Source organism: Microcaecilia unicolor, chromosome 11 (assembly GCF_901765095.1).
Source record: "Microcaecilia unicolor chromosome 11, aMicUni1.1, whole genome shotgun sequence".
Lineage (NCBI taxonomy): Eukaryota > Metazoa > Chordata > Amphibia > Gymnophiona > Siphonopidae > Microcaecilia > Microcaecilia unicolor.
The window spans coordinates 63925883-63948271 of NC_044041.1; the positions used below are offsets into that span (position 1 = coordinate 63925883).

The window sequence follows — 22389 nt, forward strand, 5'->3', positions numbered from 1 at the left end:
AGAGTGTGGGGATGTGTGCTGGTGGGGGGGGGGGGAGGAGTGCATGTTGACAGGTTGTCTGGGGTGTGGTGGCTTAGTTCCTTGAATTCCCATTCAGGGGTCATGTGTTCTCTGTCTGGTGAATATTGTGGGGGGGCAGGGCTTGTGTTGGGAAAGAAGAGAGGGATTTAAATATATGCAACATTGCAGTTTGAGAGGTTCATTGTGTTATGATGAATAGGTACCTAGAATTATATGCAAATGTCTTATATTATTACTAAATGATGAGTGTTGATCTAAAGGTTATGTCTTATAATGTCAAAGGCCTTAACATGCCTCAAACGTCAAAAGCACTTCAAAGAATTCTCACAGCTTAGACCACACATTGTATTTTTGCAGGAGACATTTTCAACAAGTGCATGAAAGGCTTCTCTCTTATTCCAGTTATCCAACTGCCTACTTTGCATCATCTGTTGAATCCTCTAAGAAATGTGGAGTGGCTGTATGGATACACTCCTCAATACCAGTTCGAGTTGTTAAGCTTAAACGGGATCCGGGCGGGTGCTTCCTATTTGTACACATTACCATTGATGAAGTGGATGTTATCCTGGCATCGATATATGCTCCCAATGACTACCAGGAGGCCTTCTATGCTCGTGTGTGGAACTCTTTCTTCATTTATTCAAGGTTCTTTGATCTTGGGAGGGGACTTTAATGCAGTGATGGCCCGACCCTAGATTGTACAGGGGCTTCTCCCATTGTGGACACCAAGCAATCTTTAGCTCTGGGCTCTCTATCACACTCTTTGGGAACCGTAGACATATGGCAACTTACTCACACGCGGGACCGGGATTACACCTATTATTCTCCTATGCACGATTCTTACTCATGCATTGATTATATTTTTTGGACACTAGGTTAGTTGAGAGGGGGCCGGAGGCGGGTATTGGTAGCATGATTATAACAGATCATGCGCCGATATGGGTCTCTTTGCCATCCCTTAGGGTAGAGGTTAAGGACAAAAGATGGACTTTGAATATCAACGTTTTACAAGATGCTGATGCTGATGTGGTGGAGTGTTACAGGAAAGTGTTAAAAGAATACTTGGAGACCAATATTGACTCAGGCCCCCCTCTAAATATAGTTTTGGACGCCATGAAGGCAGTATCTAAGGGATACTTTTTACAAGTTGCCAGTAAGCATGCCCGCCTCCAAAGGGTGCAGCTAGCAAATTACTTGGATAAAATTCATCGTTTGGAGGCCAGTCTTAAAGAGGTTCTCTCCAAAATAATGCAGGAGTTACGCGGTCTAAGGCTTCAATTAGAATCCATTTACTCAGAACAACTCAGCACGTTGCAAGCGAGAAATAAGGTTTGTTCCTATGAATTTACTAATAAAGTGGGGCGTACCCTTGCCATATGGCTGCGCAAGCAAAAGGTTGATTGTACAATATTGCGTATCTGAGATGGTAAGGGTAGCATATTGAACACCTCTACTCAGATACATCTATGCTTCAGGCAGTTTTATCAAGCCTTATATTCACAGGAGCATCACCCTACTCCAGAGGCTATTACCGAGTACTTGGCATCTTGCAACCTACCCTCACTAACCCCTGCACAGACGGCAGACCTGGACAAGCCAGTAACACCATTAGAGATACAAAAGGTTATTAAAGGCCTCCCCTCGCATAAGTCACCTAGTTTAGACGGGTTCCCAAATGAGTTTTATAAGAGGTTTGCTTCAGAAATTGCTCCGCTTCTTACAGATTTACTTAACCAGATCAGAACCGGAGCGACCTTACCCCCTTCAATGGTGGAGGCCTGGATAGCAGTAATACCAAAACCAGATAAAGATCAAACTGAACGTGCCTCATATCGACCGATATCAAGATTCTAGCAAAAGTTTTAGCAAATCGTTTAGCTTCCTTCTTGCCATCGCTCATACACCCAGATCAAGTGGAGTTTATACCTCAGCAACAAGCTATGGACAATATTAGGCAAGTGGTGGAATTAATGTATTTATCTGGATGCAGAGAAGGCCTTTGAAAGGGTCCACTGGCCTTTTATGTACCAGGTAATGGAAGGTTTTGGGATAGGCCCCCTGTTTTGTGGCTGGATCCAGGCCTTTTATCATTCTCCTAAAAGCTTGTGTTTGAGTTAATGGGGGCAACTCTGAATTGTTCACATTGCATAGAGGAACTCGTCAGGGATGTCCCTTGTCTCCCTTGCTGTTCGCAATGGTTAAGGAGCCCTTTGCGGTGAAAGTGCATTTGAACCCTGACATCTCTGGCATTTGCCTAGTGGGCAAAGAACACAAAATGGCACTCTTTGCCAATGACATATTGTTGTCTGTGACTTGCCCTTTAATTACATTTCCCAACCTTTTGCAAACCATTGGCGACTATTCAGCGGTAACGGGGTTCAAAATCAATATGACTACATCAGAGGCCCTAAATGTTACCCTTCCCACAGAATTGGTGGACTCTTTGAAAACCTCCTTCTCCTTTCGCTGGGCGACTATGAGAATTCGCTACCTTGGTGTGTTCTTGACTCTGCATCTTTCTGACTTATTTTCCGCTAGTTACTCGGACCTGGTTAGAACCCTTTCTGCAGATATGGAAAGGTGGGAGGACTTGACTCTCTCTTGGTTTGGTAGAATAGCTATTGTCAAAATGAGTATTTTACCTCGCCTGCTGTATTTGTTTCAGGTGCTCCCTTTGAAGATGCCTAGGAGGTTCCTTTCCACCTTACAAGATCGTATCGTACGTTTCATTTGGGCTGCTGGACACCGTTTATCACGGTCATTTCTTTATCAAGATAGGAAGAAGGGAGGGCTGGGAGTCCCTAATATTTACTGGTACTATAGGGCAGCTCAGGCACGTGCAGCAATAGAGTGGTACCATGCACACCCTCAAACTATGGATTCACTTGGAACAGTTTTCTTTAGGCTATTGGATGCATGTCGCTTCCGCGTAAGCATAGATCCCTGGGGGCGGGTTGTGTCCTTCAATCTACACTACCTTCTATTACTGGGATAGCCTCTTTCCACATCAGGACCGGGTCTTATCTCACCTATCGCCTATAGCTTTCAACCCTCTTTTTCCTCCTGGGAATATGCAGGGTGTGTTCACTCGCTGATATAATGAGGGTCTTAAAACTTGGGGTCAGGGGGTCAACTGTTTGAGGAAGAATCCATGTTAACTTTCCCGCCATGGTGGAGGAGTATCTTTCTATAATAAGAATAGATATGCATAGATCCAGGTCTCTCACTTTCTCTGTGCGGCATCTATCCGCTCAGTAACCATACGAGAAAGCTCTTTCTTGGAGGATTTATGTGAGGACTCCAAGACCACTAGAGGCCTCATAACCTTACATTCTCCACAGAAAAAAACTGGCAGGAGGAGTTGGATCTGGAGCTGACGAATGGGAGGCCATGGAAAAGGCATTGGCGAGGGTGTTTCTCTATGTACCCTTCAAAGAAAATGCTGTCAAAGTTTTATTTAGGTGGTACTTAACACCTGCTCATCTTCAGCGCATCTACCCAGCGTTATCGGGCATGTGTTGGAGAGGATGTGGTGAAATTGGTACAATGGGTCATATATGGTGGTCCAGTGTAAAATTTGGGCTGTCTGGAAAACAATATATTGTAGATTGCAGAAATGGCTGGGGTGCTCACTTCCTTGGGCACCAGTCCTTTTCCTTAGAAGATTCCTGGGTTAACATCTTCTCAGGCCATTCTGGTATGGCATGCTATGTTTGCAGCCTGAGTAACAGTTGCTGCGAATTGTAAACAGTCAACTGTACCCTCATTGATGAAGTGGCTTAACAAGATGTGGTACAATTTAATTAACAATCAAAAGCCCCGAGAAAACCCCTAGGCCTACCAGACCAGTCAGACTGCACATCTACCCTCTGCTGGAGACTGAGAAAATACTGGCTAGTTGGGGGTCAGCACAGGTTATATATACAGTGTTCAAAGCTCAGTTTTTCTCAGTCTCCCTCTGCTAGTAGGAGTGCATAACCCAAGTGTCTTGACCGGTCTGGAGGGTCGCTGAGGAATGTGTGATTTGGGTAGGAGAATGGCTATACCTTCTTGTTCAGAAGAGAGAGGGGGGGAGGGGTTGGGGAGAAGGGCAGCGGGCAGGTATAATCTTTCAGTGCAAAATGTTCTAAAAAAGTTCTGAAGTTTCACTTAGCTACATTATGGGTGTTTGGGCTGGTGGAAAGTTTGTCTTGTATTTCTCTTTCATTGCTACTATACACTTGTCTATGTAAGATAAGAGAATGATATTGAAGATGTCTTGTACGTTTCCTTTCATGCCTGAACTGTTAATAAAGACTTCTTGTAAATTTAAAAAAAAAAAGGCCATTCTTGAAATGTTAACATTTTTTGTGATTAAGAGATTTAATACAGGGAAGAGAGGAGGTGACACTGAAATTATTAAAAGAGGCGGCTAGGTTCATTTAAATCTTAATGTTTTTCTTTAACTCCAATTCATTTCCCACACTGCTTTAGGTGGGTGTTTCATCCCTTTCTCTCCCCTTTGCTTCTTTGCCCATTTCCCTTGTTTCTCCTTTCCTCCCCCATTTTTTGAAGAGATCATTGTGCCCATTTTTTGTCGAGATCATTGTCTCTTCCCTTTTTGTACACTTTTTTTTGCAATATATGTCCCTCTTTAAAATTTGTTACCATGTTTTTTTGTTTCAACTGAGCTGTGTAGATTCCCTCTTTTTTTTTTTTTTATATATTTGAGGCTAGTTATGTTGTTGATAGATATGTGCACTGTTCTCCCATAAAGATGAGGAGGTCTAGGGATGTCAAAAACTCACCCGGCAAATCAAGGTGATCACCGACCTGGTTTCCATGTGAAAATGCTGTACCCACAGGCAGGCATTTATTCCCTTCAAGCCCAGGATGTGAAGAAAGGAACTGCCCTTCTTTGGGACCACAAAGTAAATGGAATAATATCCCAGCTCGCGCTCTTTGCAAGGCACCAACTCTACAGCCCCAAAACTCTAAAAGATGTCAGAGTAAGGACAACAGGCTGTCACTTTTGTCCTAAGCCACATGGGGAAGTCATGAAGGTGCTGGGAACAGGGGAAGGCAAGTTCCAGGGACTCCCTTTTTCATCCCTCCAGAACCCATTGGTCTGAGGTGATTGAGCCCATGTAAGGCAAAAGGAGGACAACCTGTCCCTCTGAGGGGCCTGATGCATCATAGGTCAGGACATCCTGAAGCAGATCCACCTGGCTGACTCTCCATGAAAGGAACCTGACCAAAAAGACCACACCAGTTAGGCTGAAAACAGCTCCCCCCCCCCCCACCCCCACTCAGAGCAGTGCAGCCAAGTTCCATGCTTTACTGGATAACCTAGGAGTTGCTGTTGTCATCTCGATAAAGCTGTGTGACCGTGGCCATGGCCAGCACAGCGAGGAGCTAGGCCAGGGACCAGGAGTGCCAAACAGCATGACCAGCATTAATAGCATCTGTTAAGGTACAGAAAATGTTGGATCTTTCCAGGGAGAACCACCAGCTAATACTGGTAAGATCACAGATAAAACTCAAACTACCTCCATCTGCTGGTAGCAGGGGATAACACCCACGTGTACAGAGCAGTGTAGTTAGACGCTAAGGAATGCAAATGTTCAGAGTAGGTATACTGCCAACTCATAACAGTCAGGGGATAACTTAATGAAGAGCTCCCAGGCCAGAGCTTTTAGGTGATATTAGAAACTGCTCCATATCATCTGCATGTAAGGCTATTTTATGGTTCACCCCTAATCTTGAACCCTGGAAGTTAGTTTTCATATCCCATGAGGCATCAATTCATTCACTAGATTAAGGGGGACAGCCTTGTTGGGTATCTCTTACGAGAGGAAACAGAAAATCCCTTCAAGGCCATCTTATCCCCTTAGCCCTGGTACTTGAGAATGGGTGTTCAAGCCCTGCATCAAGACTAAATCAAAAATTTAGTAACACTCTATTCAGTATACTCAAAGAGTCTAAAAGCTCAGGACAGGGAAACTGCTGAATTTCTATCTTCCAGCCTCAAATTCAGGGGGAATCAGGTAAGAAATAGAACTCAACAAGTTAACTAAGATCTTGAAGTGTTATATTCAGAGGATAGTGATGTCATATTCAGACATTTATGCCTGTTTAGAAATGATTAAAATCTGTCCAGACTACTGCCAAACAACTGGAGAAATACATTGCACCCATTATTTCTCTAAGTATATATAAAGCAGTTATGGGACTGGCCACTGAGAAGAGCCCAGACCCTGATGGGTAACATTTAGAATGTTAATTGGCCAGGCCCCCATGTTGAAACAATTATTAAACTACCTCAGGAGTGTCACTGGGTATCTTACTGGATGCCCATATAGTAATTATTCCTAAGGAAGGTAAGATGTCAGAGTGGGTCCTACACACTAATCGTTTTACCACCACCAATATGTGCAACACAGCTTGGAACAATTACTTTCTTTTTAGGCTCAGACCAAACGGTTCACCAAAGATAGGCTGTCCATTGTAAACATCCACTGGATTTTAAATATGCAGTATCAGCAAAATAGTACAAGATACTGAAGTTAATAAATCTCTATGTATAGACGCCTTTGATAGTGTACCATATATATAGGTGTACGTCACCCAAAGAAAATCTCAGTTTCCAAAAGAACTTTAAAACAAATATGTATATTTATTGGGATTTATTAACTGCCTTTATGAAGAGATTATATATATTTAACCATCAGGAAGGACTTACAGAAAGTCACACTTTGAGGCTGGGTGTTGGGATATATCGTTAGCAAAAAGAAAGCATTGTGCCCCGATACCTGAATGTCATTCCTTCTCACCAACACTTAAGCTGACACATCATGGCTCTTGGCAAGTCTAAGCCTCACTGTACCTGAACTCTGCCAATGGTTTTGAAAAACTTAATTAAGATTAGCATGGGAGTTCAGGTACCATAAAGCTCAACCTCAAAGAGCAGTGAAGTGCCCAAGAAAAGAGCTGTTCAGCAGATAAGGTGGCTGGCTCAAATTCAATATCCTGCTTATAATCGAAATAGAAAAACGCCTATATTATGACCCAAATCGGGAGATAGACGTTTATCTCACAAAAACGAATAAAGCGGTATAATCGAAGCCGAATTTGGACGTTTTCAACTGCACTCCGTCGCGGATGCGGACAAAGTTGATGGGGGCGTGTCGAAGGCGTGGTGAAGGCAGAACTGGGGCGTGGTTATCGGGCGATCAGAGATGGGCGCCTTTTGCCGATAATGGAAAAAAATATGCGTTTTTAGCGAGAATTTAGGGCACTTTTCCTGGACCCTGTTTTTCCACGAATATGGCCCCAAAAGTTGCCCTAAATGACCAGATGACCACTGGAGGGAATCGGGGATGACCTCCCCTGACTCCCCCAGTGGTCACAAACCCCCTCCCACCACAAAATATGCCGTTTCACAACTTTTTATTTTCACCCTCAAATGTCATACCCACCTCCCTGGCAGCAGTATGCAGGTCACTGGAGCAGTGATTGGGGGTGCAGTGGACTTCAGGCAGGTGGACCCAGGCCCATCCACCCCCCCCCCCCACCTGTTACACTTGTGCTGGTAAATGGGAGCTCTCCAAACCGCCCCCCAAACCCACTGTACCCACATGTAGGTGCCCCCCTTCACCCCTTAGGGCTATAGTAATGGTGTAGACTTGTGGGCAGTGGGTTTTGAGGGGGATTTGGGAGGCTCAACACCCAAGGGAAGGGTGCTATGCACCTGGGAGCTGTTTTACCTTTTTTTTTTTTTTTTTTGTAAAAGTGCCCCCTAGGGTGCCCGGTTGGTGTCCTGGCATGTGAGGGGGAGCAGTGCACTACGAATCCTGGCCCCTCCCACGAATAAATGTCTTGGGAGTTATTCGTTTTTGAGCTGGGCGCTTTCGGTTTCCATTATCGCTGAAAAACAAAAACACCCAGCTCAAAAAAAGATAAAGGTCCATGTTTCTCGAAAATACGGTTCGGTCCGCCCCTTCACGGACCCGTTCTCGGAGATAGACGTTTCCGTTCGATTATGCCCCTTAATGTGTGTGTGAGTGACTGTGCATTAAGGGCCTGACGTAGTAAGCTTCTTTTCCCTCCCTAATAAACAGAGAAAGGGAAAACAACTAATGAAATAAAGCCCTAAGGAAGAGACATCTGATCCTCCCTCCACTTAAACTTTGTCCCCCCAACGCTTCCCAGGTCTCACCATGGCAATTTTGAAGCCCTGACCCAACTGTCCCAGCAGGTTCTCTTTTGGGATGTGGCAGTCCTCAAAGATCAGATTGGCTGTAGAAGATGCTCGAATTCCTAATTTGTCTTCTTTCTTTCCCAAGGAGAGTCCAGGGGTTGGCATGGGAACCAGAAAAGCACTAATGCCCTGAATCACACACACAAACATTAAAAAAAAAAAAAAAATCAGAGAAAATACAAAAATTCCCTTTTGTAAAAAGGGAAACAGGAAGAAGATTCACTAACAGGATTTGCAGCAACATTGCAATAAATGGCCTGGAGAATAAGATCAATGCAAACTTCATCCTGCATTCATCAGCCACTGCAATAAGGGCTCAACAAACAATAGCAATGAAGGTGAAAATGTTAACAGAATTAAAAGCCCAGACTAGGCACAGAGCATCCTTCACCAAGAGAGGAGTGAGGAGGTATAAACCTTGTGATAAGCACAGAGGATCCTATAGGGGAGAGAGAGTGGGGGGAACATCCAGCCTTGGATAAGTGTGGAGGAGTGGCCTAGTGGTTAGGGTGGTGGACTTTGGTCCTGAGGAACTGAGTTCGATTCCCACTTCAGGCACAGGCAGCTCCTTGTGACTCTGGGCAAGCCACTTAACCCTCCATTGCCCCATGTAAGCAGCATTGAGCCTGCCATGAGTGGGAAAGTGCGGGGTACAAATGTAACAAAACAAAAAAAAAAAATAGAGGATCCTTAGCTGTGAAAAAGGGAGGGGGGAATTGAGGGGTATAGAGCTTGGGATAAACAGAGTATCCTTAACTAGGGGGAGAGGAGTGAGGGGTATAAGCCTGGGATTATCACAGAGCATCTTTTACCAAGGGAGGAGTTAGGAGTATATAGCTTAGGATAAGAGCAGAGGATCCTTAGCTGTGGGGGAGAGAAGTGAGATATAAAGACTGGGATAAACACAGAGGATTCTTAGCTGGGGTTGGGGGGGGGAGGGAGAGAAGCAAGGGGTATAAAGATTCAGATGAACACAGAGCTGCATCTCATCCTCTCTTCCCTTCCTGTGGCCCTCCAACCTTGTGGTGTGTCTCTGGCAGTTGCAATGACAAACTGCATTTATCCAACCCTGGAGTCATCCCTCTGCATGTCTTGTCCACAGAAGTTGCATTAGAGGAGGTGGACCACAAGGTTAAAGGATTGGGGGGGGGGGGGGGGTACAGATAGGCAACCTAAGAGGCAGAACTGTTACAAAAGCTGGCAGCCCTGGGCTTGCTCAATGTAACTGTGACCCTGGGAAGGGGAAGAGTACAAATATGCACAGAGGATCCCTAGCTGTGGGGGGAGGAGTAAGGGGGTAAAACACGGGATAAACACAGAGGACTGCTAGTTGTGAAAGGTAAGACAAATCAACCAGAGAATGATGAGAACAGGAATTCAACTGAGCAGATTTGATGAACCTTACAGTCCCTCCTATGATGTCTTATTCTACGCGAGTAGGAGACAAACCTTTGATCTCTCCTCAAAATCCATCTGAAGCCTTTCACAATACTTTACATAGCTACTCCTGTTGTGAAAAAGTAGTCCAATTGTTAGAGAAGTGAGCTTAGAATCAGGGAAACCAGGGTTCAAATCTCACTGATGCTCCTTGTGATCATGAATAAGTCACTTAATCATCCATTGCCTCAGAACAAACTAAGTCCTTCAGCGGCAGGTATGGTAATTAACTCACCTTGAACTACTACTGAAATGGCGTAAGCCAAATCCAAATAGGAAGTGTACAACCCTCTTGGTCTGTAGAATTTGTAGCATTAACAAATTGTGGCTGCCCTACCCCACTTATTCCAGTACTAATTTTAGTACTGTAAATTCTAATATGGAGAAATACAACAAAAGAGAGTCTCACCTTATGTTTGATGGATTTGTCTGTGGTGGCAAATAAAACTGCAGCAGAGGCGTCCCAAGCATTTGTAATCCAAGCTTTGGTACCATTTAGAACCCACTGATTTCCTTTCAACTGTGCAACTGTTGTAGCAGCTCCTGCATCACTGCCATTTCCTGTCCAATGAAGCCATGCAAGGAAAATAATGCACAAACCATGTACTGCACTATTCTGCTGTGTCCAATCACATTTTTAAACAGAGTATGAGTTACAGAGCTGTCAGAAAAAGCACAGCTTAATGTATTCATACAAGAACATTGGTTCCCAACTCTAGGCCATTTCTGGAGAAGCTAGGTCCAGTACTGGTCAGTGGATAAGCTGGGCATCATTCAGTCATTGCACACCAATATGAGAACCCACATAGCCTTCCTTCGCCTAATGTCATATCTTGGCACACCGCAAGAGACAACTCTCCACACAAGTGTTGCACAAGAATCTGTAGACTGTACACTCTTCTCCCGACAGCTGCAACTTTTCCTCTATATGTCACCCATCGAGGTATTAACTCCATCCTTTGGTACAAAACAGAATGTGTCCCCTGTATACAATACCTGGCTCACTCAGAGCGAAACATCCAATCTTGTCCCCATTGCAGAAAGGTGAAAGCCACTTCTGCTTCTGATCTTCTGAAGCAAATGCCAATATTGGACCTAAATACAGTGACTAAAAAAAAAAAAAACAGAGGAAATGTAAAGCACTAGACAGAACTTCCTGAGTGATAGAATTGAAGGAAGGGGAAGGGTGGAAATGGTCTCACATTATTAACACTCATGACAGCTCCAGTAGACGCACAGCCTCTGCTGATTTCCTCCATAGCAATGGAGTATGCCAGATAATCAAGTCCTGCACCGCCATACTCCTGGGGTATATCCATGGCCAGTAGCCCCAGTGTCCCCATCTTTTTCACCTGTTCAGGAAAAGAACAGGATGGGACATGTCAATTGTCAGCAGGAAAAAGGAAGGACGGAAAATGTGTGGACAATAATAGGAGGGTTGACTGTCAGCATGGAGCAAGGATGAAGAATGGGGAGATAGGATTGAAGAGAAAGGCCGACTAGACAGGAGGAAGGAGAAGATGGTGGCTGCCTGAAATCAAATATCTGCAATATACAGATCTGGTCATTTAAAAAAATATATTAAGAAATTATGACTACAAAGAAGAGCGACCAAAATGATAAAGGGGATGGAATGCCTCTTTATGAGGAAAGGCTAAAGAGGATAGGGTTCTTCAGCTTGGAAAACAAACGGATGAGAGGAGATATGACTGAGGTCTACAAAATCCTAAGTGGTGTAGAACGAGTAGAAGTAAATCTCTTCTCCCAGCCGCTGCTATGGCAGCCTGCAGAAACCACAAACTTCCATGCTCCTCCCTTTCCTTCCCTCTCACTCGCTCACTCACTCCCTCCCCCTCCTTGGCAAAGCATAATGCAAACGTGCGCGGGGCCATACGCCTGCTGCGCACGCCGCTGCCGGCCGGCCTCCCTCCTTCTCCCTCACTCGCCTCATAATACAAGTTCCTGTTTCCGGAGAAAGGAGGGAAGCCAGAAGCACGCACAGGAGCACGGCCCCGCGCATGATTTTATTTTGTTTTGTAGAAGCGTCGGGTGCGGGGGTGATGAAGAGAGTGAGCAAGAGAGAAGCAGGAAAGGGCAGGGTAAAGCACAGAAGCTCACAGTTCCTCCGGGCTGCCATAGCAGCAGCTGGGAGGAGTAGCTAGTAGTTTGGCGCTTATGTCTCTAACCTTGCTGGGGAGGTGGGGAGAGAGTGAGTGAGAGGACAGGCGAGGCAGGGAAGGGGAGTGAGGGAGGACACTGATGGAGGGATGAAGGGGAGACGCTGGATGGAAAGAAATGAGAGAGAGATGGAAGATTCTGCAAAGGGGAGAGAGAGGGGAGATGCTGAATGGAAGGGGGAAGAGAACACGATGGAAAGGAATGAGAGATAAAGACAGAGAAAGATGGGAGATGCCGCGATGGGGGAGAGAGGGGGGAGAGACGCTGGATAGAAGGGGGGAGAAACAGGATGGGCAGGGGAGAGAGAGGAGAATTGATGGACAACATGGATGGATGGAGGGGGCAGGGGAGAAAGGAAATTTGCTGGAGATGGATGGAGGAGAGGGAAGGGGAGAATGGAGAGTTGATGTACATGGATGGATGGAGGGGAGGACAGGGGAGAGAGGAGAATTGCTGGATATGGATGGAGGAGGCAGGGTAGAGAAGAAATTTGCTGGATATGGATGGATGGAAGAGACAGGGGAGAGGAAATTTGCTAGATATGGATGGATGGAGGAAAGGGCAGGGGAGACTGGAGAGTTGCTGGTCATGGATGGATGGAGGGAAGACAGGAAGGAGATGCACATGGATGAAGGGGAGGGAAGAGAGGAGAAATGCTGGACATGGATGGAGTGGAGGGCAGGGAAGAGAGGAGAAATGCTGGACATGGATGGAGGAAGACAGGAAGTAGATGCACATGGATGGAGGGGAGGGGAGTGAGGAGAAATGCTGGATATGGATGGAGAGAAAACTGCTGAATTTAAGGGCTGGATCAGAACACTTTGAGGGCAGATGCTGAAACTGGAGGAAGGATAGGGACAGGGCTACAGATGGTAGACAGGACGCATAAGGGGCCAGAAGAATGGTGGACATGGTGAGTGAAAAAATATCAAATAGAAAGAAGACACTGCATAAAACAAAAAACACTGGGACCAAAGCGAATAGAAAAACTAAATGCTCAGACAACAAAGGTAGAAAAAAGTATTTTATTCAGAATTTATTAATTGGAATATGTCAGCTTTTGGAAATGTGCATCTGTGATATTTTGCATTTAAGTTTCAATTTCTCTAGTATTGCTGCATGCCGAGTCTGACTTCTTGAGGTAACTTTGCAGTTCAGTATTTTGCCTTCTAGTTCCTTGTGTCATGTCTGTTGTGTCATGTGTGATCAAGGTGCAGTATTCTGCTAGTGTGTAGTATCTGCAGTCCTTTTTGTTTTGTTTTTCACAAGGTAGTGTATTGATTTAAGAGCCTGGCGTAATTATAGTTCTGCCTTTCCACACGTAAGGTTGTAGCTCGTCCTGTCCTTGGAATTAGTGCTGTCATGATTTGGTAAGGTTATGAGTGTGTTTTTGCACAAGTTTGTGTGTAGCGTTTTGCAGTGGAGAGATTGTGTGTCGGCCTTACTGAGGTGGCACCAAAACATCAGAAAGGGTTTTAGAGCCTAAATCATGAAAAACTACCTCTTGAAGGATCTGCATATTGAGCCTATGCATTTATAAGGTCAACACTGGCATGGTACGGGAAAGGGGGTGGGGAAATACTACTGGGTAAGAAGGAAGGAAGGAAGGGAGAAAGAGCTGGCTTGATATCTCATACATATTCATTACGGTTATTCTCAAAAATAGCCAGCTTTCTCCCTTCCTTCATATTAGCATATTCATTATATATATATATATATATATATATACATACATACACACACACACACAAATGAATATGCTAATATGCCCCACCCCATCCTTTGCCCCCCCCCCCTCCCCAAATGAAACTGTCAAGAAAGCATGAGACAGGCACATGGGATCTCTTTGGGAAAGGAGGAGATAGTGGATGCTGAGGATGGGCCATTTGGTCCTTAACTGCAATCATGTTTCTCCTATTACAACAGGAGTACTAGCACTAGGAGCAAGAGAAAGAGGCAGTGGCTGTCTGCAGAAGTAGGTAAGGAGGAAGGTGATCACTGTCAATGGTCAAAGAGAGAACGACAGAAAAGAAGCAAAGCAAGGGCAGGAAAGTGAGCTTACCTGCTCTGCCGGGAACGGTGCTCCCGGTCCAGCTGGCTGCAATCGGAGCCAGTTCCTTTTCAGCAAAGTGCCGGCATGTTTGACGCAGCATCTGGTGGGTCTCTGGCAGCTCAGCCATGTGGTACATGGTGTGCAAACGGCATAGAGAGGAGCTGCAAAGCAAAGCTGAAGACAGCGAGCGAGTAAAGATGAGATCAAGACCTCAGGCCACTCCTCTCCTTCTGCGTTTATTATTGCTCTCTCATTCGCATTTCTTCTTATCACCCCCATCATCGCAGTGCACCTGTCACTCCCCCCCCCCCCCACCTCATCGTCTGTCCTCCTCTCCACACAAACCAACTTTAAAAGCAATTGGGGTAGCAAACTCAACCCTCACCCCTCCTAAGCCACAATGAAAGAATTTGCTCGATATTGGGGCGTGCTGAACCATCCGCAAAGGTAATATCCATGTTCCCCACCCCATTCACGTTACTCTTTTACTGCTTCTCTCGTTATATTGAGCCTCTCACCCCTACAGGCAGCGCTCCGGATCTGTTTTGACAGTCTGATAGCCGCCATTCCCCTGCTTCTGCCTGCCTCTCTCTCTCTCCCCTGGCCTGGACTCTGAACTTCTCTTCGCTGACAACTTCCGGCGCATTTTTTCACAAGTACTTCCGATATGGGACTGCTCAGCCCAAGGAGGTTTAATAGACCGTAGACCAAATGACGTAGAAACCAATTAGGTCAGTGTCAGTTTCCCCTTTCACGCGCACGCGCACGCGCAGCCATCGTCGTCGTACTCCCAAAGCAAAGCAAGCAAACCTATGAGCTGCTGCATCCAAATTGTCGCTCTTTATTGTTGGTAGCATTTGTATTGAATCGCACTTGTACACAGAGGCCGTATAATAATGGAATAGATTTTCATAGGTAGAGTAGCAATTTGTTATAAATCGTAATCAGTGTTTGATTTGGAGGGGCTAGTTATAGGGACACTCTAGCACGCGTTATATTCCTGCAGAGATTTTTTTTTCTCCTGGTAAAAGACCGCTAATGCAGACATCATCTTATGAGACTCTGGTGCTCAATAGAGCTTCTACCTATCTATTCCTAACATTTATACCCCACATTAAACATGAATTAGGTTGAAACCTGCAAGCATTTTAAGTCTTTTTTTCCTGTGCCTAGATCAAAAGAAAAAAAATGGCATTTGGGAACTTGCTCCTTTTGTTGTGTGGATTGTTAGGTATATTATAAAAATACACTTGATATTTTTAATAGTATTTAAAAGACATATATTGAATAATGAGGGCAGAGGTACTACCTTCATGCAGCAGTCCAGAGTCAGTCTAAATGTGCCAACATTGTCCAGGTCCAGCACACTACTAGCTGCCAAGTTCATACAAAGTTATGTTCAGTGGAAAAAAAAAATCTGTTGGCACAGGCTACCTACTATATGAATATTCCATCATTGTTTCATTATTACTACTACATATAGGCATTTGTTTTAAATTTTGTTTTAATTTGTTTATCCATACCTTACATACACATGGTTGGCTTTCTAAACCCAAAGGTGAATGCTAAGGCTGGTTGAAAAATTAGGCTATTATAAACTGTGTTTCTGACTTTGCTTGTTTTGGAGTGCTTTGGGTTCTGCTGTTAAATGTTTCAGATATATCCCATGATATAACTGAATTCTATTACTCTGTCCTCACTGTATTTCAAAATGTAAGCCACATTATCCCAAGCAAAGTCAAGTTCAATGTGTGATATAAATGTTTTTTTAAAAATCCTTATCCTCCACCTTTTGACACCGCCTACCTGCTTTAATGATGGCACAAGGAAAGCAAGTTTGGTCCAGTGAAGACTAACTCAAAATAACCTGTTCCTTATCTGGGCTCTAGTATTACCATAAAAATGCATCCATACCATGCCACTGTGGTTATGTTCCACTAATAAGTTACACAATTAACTGGACTTGAAAAGATTATATAAACATAGGATGCATGAATTTCTTTTTGTTACATTTGTACCCCACGCTCCATCCGAGCGAGGATCAGTCTCTTCCATCGATTCCGCTAAGGATCTCTGGGAGAACTCAGACACGCTGCCGTCATCCACATCAGAGGAGACAGAAGCCCCCGAGGGTGGAAGATCCATCCAAGGGCGCTTAAGCATAGAGGCCTCATCACCCCGATCAGAGGGGTGGGCAGGGGCAGTATTCTGCATAAGAAAGGCTTGATGCAGCAGCAAAATGAACTCAGGGGAGAAACCCCCCAGTCTGTGCATTTCTGCAGCCTGTGCCGCGGCCCTAGAGGCGCCCTCCATCTGCGCTCCCAGTAGCGGGGGGAGAGGCGTGTTGCGCGTCCAAAATGGCGTCCGGCGCGAAACTCCAAGGAGCCGCGCGGGAAGAAGGGCGTTTTAATTTCGCCGGCTTCTTACTGTCGCCTGATTCAAGGGCGACCAAGCTGTTAACGTCTCCCATCTCGAGGGCGGCCCAAGAAGAAGCCGACCGAGCCGCGTGGCCGGTCACGACCGGGAGGGCGGCCAGCAGGGGATGGGCGCCTAAGGCGGGAAAGGCCGCCGTGCCTGAGGAAAAACCAGTGAACTCTCCCGGTTCCGAATGGGCGCCCAAAAAGGGCGACGCTACCTTCGATCCCCCCGCTTCCCCGCTAGGCACGCGAACGCATTCCGGGGAGCGTCTTTTCGCGCCCTTGCCATGCACAGCCATAGCCACATGGAGACCGTTCGGGGAACCCCCTGCCCGCTAGTAAAAGGTAAAAATTACCTGCTTCTTGCTCCGAGCAGCAAGGTAAAATTATGTATAATCATACCTGATAATTTTCTTTCCATTAATCATAGCTGATCAATCCATAGACTGGTGGGTTGTGTCCATCTACCAGCAGGTGGAGATAGAGAGCAAACTTTTGCCTCCCTACATGTGGTCATGTGCTGCCGGAAACTCCTCAGTATGTCGATATCAAAGCTCCATCCGCAGGACTCAGCACTTAGAGAATTACACCCACGAAGGGACACTCTGCCCTGCTCACCACCGCCAAAACGGGGGAGGGGAATTAACCCAGCTCATCCCCACACAAGTGGGGGGAGGGGAATCCGTCCAGCTCATCCCCGCGGAGCGGGGGAGGGACACCACACCCGCCGATGCGGGGGGATCTGGCTTATCCTGCAACCGCAACCGCGGGAGGAGCTGACTGACCCTAACACCGCCGAAGCGGGAGGGGTACAAAGCTGCCCTACAGCCGCACGAAGCGGGAGGGAGTTCCGGCAGAATTTTAAGTCTCAATCCAGCCCCGTAAAACGGAGGGGAGAGGAATGCAGCAGCTCACTGTAACACAAACTCGTCTTAACTCTTGAAGAATCCAAGTGAAAAAACTTGAACACGAAGTCTTTCTGAAGTAACTGAAGACTAAACTTGAACCTGAAATGCAACCAGAATAAAAACAGTACAGATATCTGGGAGGGGCTATGGATTGATCAGCTATGATTAATGGAAAGAAAATTATCAGGTATGATTATACATAATTTTACCTTCCATATCATCATGCTGATCAATCCATAGACTGGTGGGATGTACCGAAGCAGTACTCACCCAGGGCGGGACATAGAAATCCCTGACCTCAACACTGAAGCTCCAAACCGGGCCTCCGCCCGTGCAGCCACAGTCAACCGGTAATGCTTGGAGAATGTATGAGCCGAAGCCCAAGTTGCCGCCTTGCATATCTCTTCCAAGGAGACGGATCCGGCCTCTGCCATCGAGGCCGCCTGAGCTCTCGTGGAGTGAGCCTTCAGCTGGATAGGCGGCACCTTCCCCGCGGCCACATAAGCCGCTGCAATGGCTTCCTTGACCCATCTTGCCACTGTAGGCTTAGCAGCCTGCAGACCCTTACGAGGACCTGCAAACAGGACAAACAGATGATCCGATTTCTGGAAATCATTGGTCACTTCCAAGTATCTGATGATGACTCGTCTCACATCCAGATATTTAAGAGCAGAGTACTCCTCTGGGTAGTCCTCCCTACGAAAGGAAGGGAGACAGAGCTGCTGATTCACATGGAAGCGAGAAACAATCTTGGGCAGGAAGGAAGGCACTGTGCGAATAGTCACTCCTGCCTCAGTGAACTGCAGAAAAGGCTCTCGACATGAGAGCGCCTGGAGCTGGCTGAAGTGATAGCCACCAAAAAGACTGCTTTCAACGTCAGGTCTTTCAGAGATGCCCTCAACAAGGGTTCAAAAGGCGGCTTCTGCAATGCTCTTAGCACCAGGTTGAGATTCCACGCAGGCACCACTGAGTGCAGAGGAGGGCGCAGGTGATTAACTCCCTTGAGAAAGCGCACCACATCTGGCTGCGAAGCCAGGGAAGCACCCTTCAGGCGGCCCCTGAAGCAAGCCAGAGCCGCTACCTGGACTTTAAGGGAACTGAGCGACAGGCCTTTCTCCAGACCTTCTTGCAGGAACGCCAACACTGAAGAAATTGGAGCAGTGAAGGGAGAAAGTGAGCCTGCTTCACACCACGCTGCAAAGATACGCCAAACCCTGGCATAAGCAGTAGAGTAGAGCGCTTCCTCACTCTCAGCATAGTGGCGAGTGACCTTGTCTGAGAAGCCCTTCTTCCTCAGACGCTGCCGCTCAATAGCCAGGCCGTAAGACCAAAGGGGGAGGGATCCTCCATCACCACGGGACCCTGATGCAACAGGCCCTGCTCCACTGGCAGCCGCAGAGGATCGTCCACTGAGAGCCTGATCAAGTCCGCATACCAGGGACGCCTGGGCCAATCCGGACTCACCAGGATTACCCTGCCGGGATGCTTTGCCACCCGGTCTAGCACCCTGCCCAACATGGGCCAGGGCGGGAACACATAGAGAAGCTCTTGTGTCGGCCACTGTTGGAGAAGAGCATCTACTCCCAGGGATCGAGGGTCCCGTCCTCTGCTGAAAAAGCGCGGCACTTGGCAATTGGCCGATGACGCCATCAGATCTAGGCTCGGCTGGCCCCAGCGCTTCGTGATGTCCAAGAACGCCTGAGCAGATAGCTGCCACTCTCCGGGCTCCAAGGTATGGCGACTGAGAAAGTCCGCCTTGACATTCATGACTCCGGCAATGTGGGCCGCTGAAAGCTGCTCCAGGTTCGCTTCCGCCCACGGCAAAGATTCATAGCCTCCTTGGCTAGAGGGGCGCTCTGGTACCTCCCTGGCGGTTGACATAGGCCACAGCCGTGGCATTGTCCGACAGGACCCGTACAGGCTTCAACACCAGTACCGGGATGAACTCCAAAAGCGCCAACCGAATGGCTCTGAGTTCCAGGAGGTTGATAGACCACTTTGCCTCTGCAGGAGACCAGAGCCCCTGCGCTGTCCTTCCCAAGCAGTGGGCTCCCCAGCCCGACAACGAGGCGTCCGTCGTGACGACCATCCACTCTGGGGTCACCAGAGGCATTCCCGCAAACAACTTGTCTGTCTGCATCCACCAGCTCAGCGCCTTGCGCACTGCTGGGTCCAAGGGAAGGCGCACAGCATAATCCTCCGACATCGGAGTCCAGCGCTGCAGCAAAGAGTGTTGAAGTGGTCTCATATGAGCCCCTGGCCCAGGGCACAACTTCCATCGTGGCCGTCATACAGCCCAGCAGCTGCACATAGTCCCAAAGCCCGAAGGGGAGAGGCTACTAGGAACTGGTCCACCTGAGCCTGAAGTTTGACAATCCGATTTCTGGCAGGAAAACTCTGCCCACTTGGGTGTCGAATCGAACTCCCAGGTACTCCAGGGACTGAGTCGGCGCAGCTGGCTCTTCTCCCAGTTGATGATCCATCCCAGGGAGCTCAAAAGAGCAACTACCCGGTCCACAGCTTTGCCGCACTCTGCATAAGAGGGGGCTCGGATCAACCAGTCGTCCAGATAAGGATGGACTTGTACCCCTTCCTTTCGTAGGAAGGCCGCGATGACCACCATTACTTTGGAAAAGGTCCGCGGAGCAGTAGCCAACCCGAAAGGGAGGGCTGTGAACTGGAAGTGTCGTCCCAGGACTGCAAAACGCAGAAAGCGTTGATGAGGAGGCCAGATGGGAATATGCAGGGTACGCTTCCTTGATGTCCAAGGATGCCAGGAACTCTCCTGCCTTCACTGCCGCTATAACAGAGGCGGAGAGTCTCCATGCGAAAGTGCCGCACTTTCAAGGCCCGATTGACCCCTTTGAGGTCGAGGATAGGCCGGACAGAACCTCCTTTCTTTGGTACCACAAAGTAAATGGAGTAACGTCCCTTGCCAAGCTGACTTTCTGGCACCGGAACGACCGCGCCCAGGCGGATCAGATTGTCCAAGGTCTGCTGCACTGCCACAGCTTTGACCGGAGACTTGCAGGGAGAGAGTACAAACCAGTCTTTTAAGGGTCGGCAGAACTCTAGTTTGTAGCCGTCTCTGATGACTTCCAGCACCCACGCGTCTGAAGTTATTGTGGTCCACGTCGCCCAGAAACGAGGACAGCCGTCCTCCAATCTGCACTGGGGCGTGGACCAAGACCCCGTCATTGGGTACGAGACCCTGGGGGAGGACCGGAGGGAGCACCTCCGGGACGGCGGTCTCTGCGAAAGGAATGCTGCTTGGGGGAGAAATTCCTCTTGAAGGAAGAGGGGGCAGAGGAACCCGACTTGCCCGGGCGGTACCGACGGGCTTCCTGCAACCGTCCTCTGGAGGTACCGGGACGAGAACTAGCCCGAGCCCTGACCTCTGGTAATTTCTTGCCCTTAGACGTGCCGAGATCGGTCACGATTTTGTCCAGCTCGACCCCAAAGAGCAGCTTGCCTTTAAAAGGCAACCTAGCCAGGCGGGATTTAGAGGCGTGGTCAGCAGACCAATGTTTCAGCCAAAGCCACCGCCGCGCAGAGATTGTCTGAGCCATGCCTTTCGCTGAGGCCCTCAAGACATCATACAGCAAGTCTGCCAAATAGGCTAAGCCCGATTCCAGGGCCGGCCAATCAGCCCTCAAGGAATGATCCGAGGGGGAAGCCCGCTGCACCATAGTCAGACACGCCCTGGCCACATAGGAGCCGCAAACTGAGGCCTGCAAACTTAAAGCAGCCGCCTCAAAGGACGACCTTAAGGCCGCCTCCAATCTTCCGTCTTGGGCGTCCTTTAGGGCCGTGCCACCTTCCACCGGCAACGCCGTTTTCTTAGTCACCGCAGTGATTAAAGAATCCACGGTAGGCCACAGATAGGCCTCACGTTCACTCACAGCCAAAGGATAGAGGCGGGACATAGCCCTAGCCACTTTAAGGCTCGCTGCTGGGACATCCCATTGAGCCGAAATTAGGGTGTGCATGGCATCATGCACGTGGAAGGTTCTAGGCGGGCGCTTCGCCCCCAGCATAATGGCAGAGCCAACAGGGGCTGAGGGAGAGACGTCCTCCGGAGAGGAAATCTTCAAAGTGTCCATGGCCTGTAACAACAGGTTGGGCAAATCCCCTGGGCTAAAAAGCCGCGCTGCAGAGGGGTCATTCGCCTCCATCCGAGCGGGGATCCGTCTCCTCCAAGGAATCCGCAAAGGACCGTTGGGAGATCTCAGACACGCTGCCCTCATCTACATCGGAGGAGACAAATTCCTCCAAGGCCTGGGAATCAACCCGAGGGCGTTTACCCCTGGGAACCTCAACCTCTTTACCAGACGAGGGAGCAGGGGCAGCGTTTTGCATGAGGAAAGCCTGATGCAGCAGCAAAACAAACTCGGGGGAGAAACCCCCCAGACTGTGCACTTCCGCAGCCTGGGCAACAGCCCTAGACGCACCCTCAACCGGCGCTCGCAAGAGCGGGGGAGAGACATGCTGCGCATCCAAAATGGCGTCCGGCGCGACACTCCGCGAAGGAGCCGCGCGGGAAGAACGGCGCTTAACTTTAGCCGCTTTTGTGCCGTCGCCCAAATTAAGGGCGTTCATGGCATTAATGTCTCCAACCTCAAGGGCGGCCCACGAAGAAGCCGTCCGAGCCGCGTGGCCGGCCAAGATGGCGGAGGCGAGGAGCGGGGGATGGGCGTTTATGGCAGGAAAAACCGCCACGCCGGAGGAAGGACCGGGGACATTCATCGGTCACGAAACTGTCACCCAACAAGGGCGAATCAGGCTGTAAGACCCCCGCATCCCCTCTAGAAGCGCTCAAGCGATCCGGGGAGCGACCCTTTGCGCCCTCGCCCTCCGACGCCATATGCCACGAGGAGAAGAATCGGGGAACCCCCTGCCCGCTATAAAAAGGTAAAATTACCTGCTGTCCGCTCCGAGCTGTAACGAACTGGTGTCCCAGTGAGTAGCTGCAATGAACGTTTAAATAAACGTCGAAATAAACGCCTTTAAGGACGTTTAAAATTTCTTTTTTTTTTTTTAACGGAGCCAGCGGGAGGGGGGGAGAAAAGGAGGGACCTGGCACCACCAGGTTTGCACTTGCTCAAAAGAGCCCTCAACCCAGGCACTCAACAAAAC

The 22389-nt window shown here is 48.1% G+C and overlaps 1 protein-coding gene across 1 annotated transcript in view; it reads right to left on the minus strand.

Moving 5' to 3' along the window:
* The window catches only part of ACADS (acyl-CoA dehydrogenase short chain), a 40783-nt gene extending 26215 nt beyond the window's left edge, over positions 1-14568 (minus strand). The window contains 7 exon segments of the mRNA XM_030218389.1: positions 8219-8389; positions 10107-10258; positions 10694-10805; positions 10900-11062; positions 13953-13971; positions 13974-14102; positions 14447-14568. Coding sequence (XP_030074249.1) covers positions 8219-8389; positions 10107-10258; positions 10694-10805; positions 10900-11062; positions 13953-13971; positions 13974-14102; positions 14447-14495 — 795 coding nt within the window. The 5' untranslated portion in view covers positions 14496-14568.
* Between the last annotated feature and the right edge of the window lie 7821 nt (positions 14569-22389).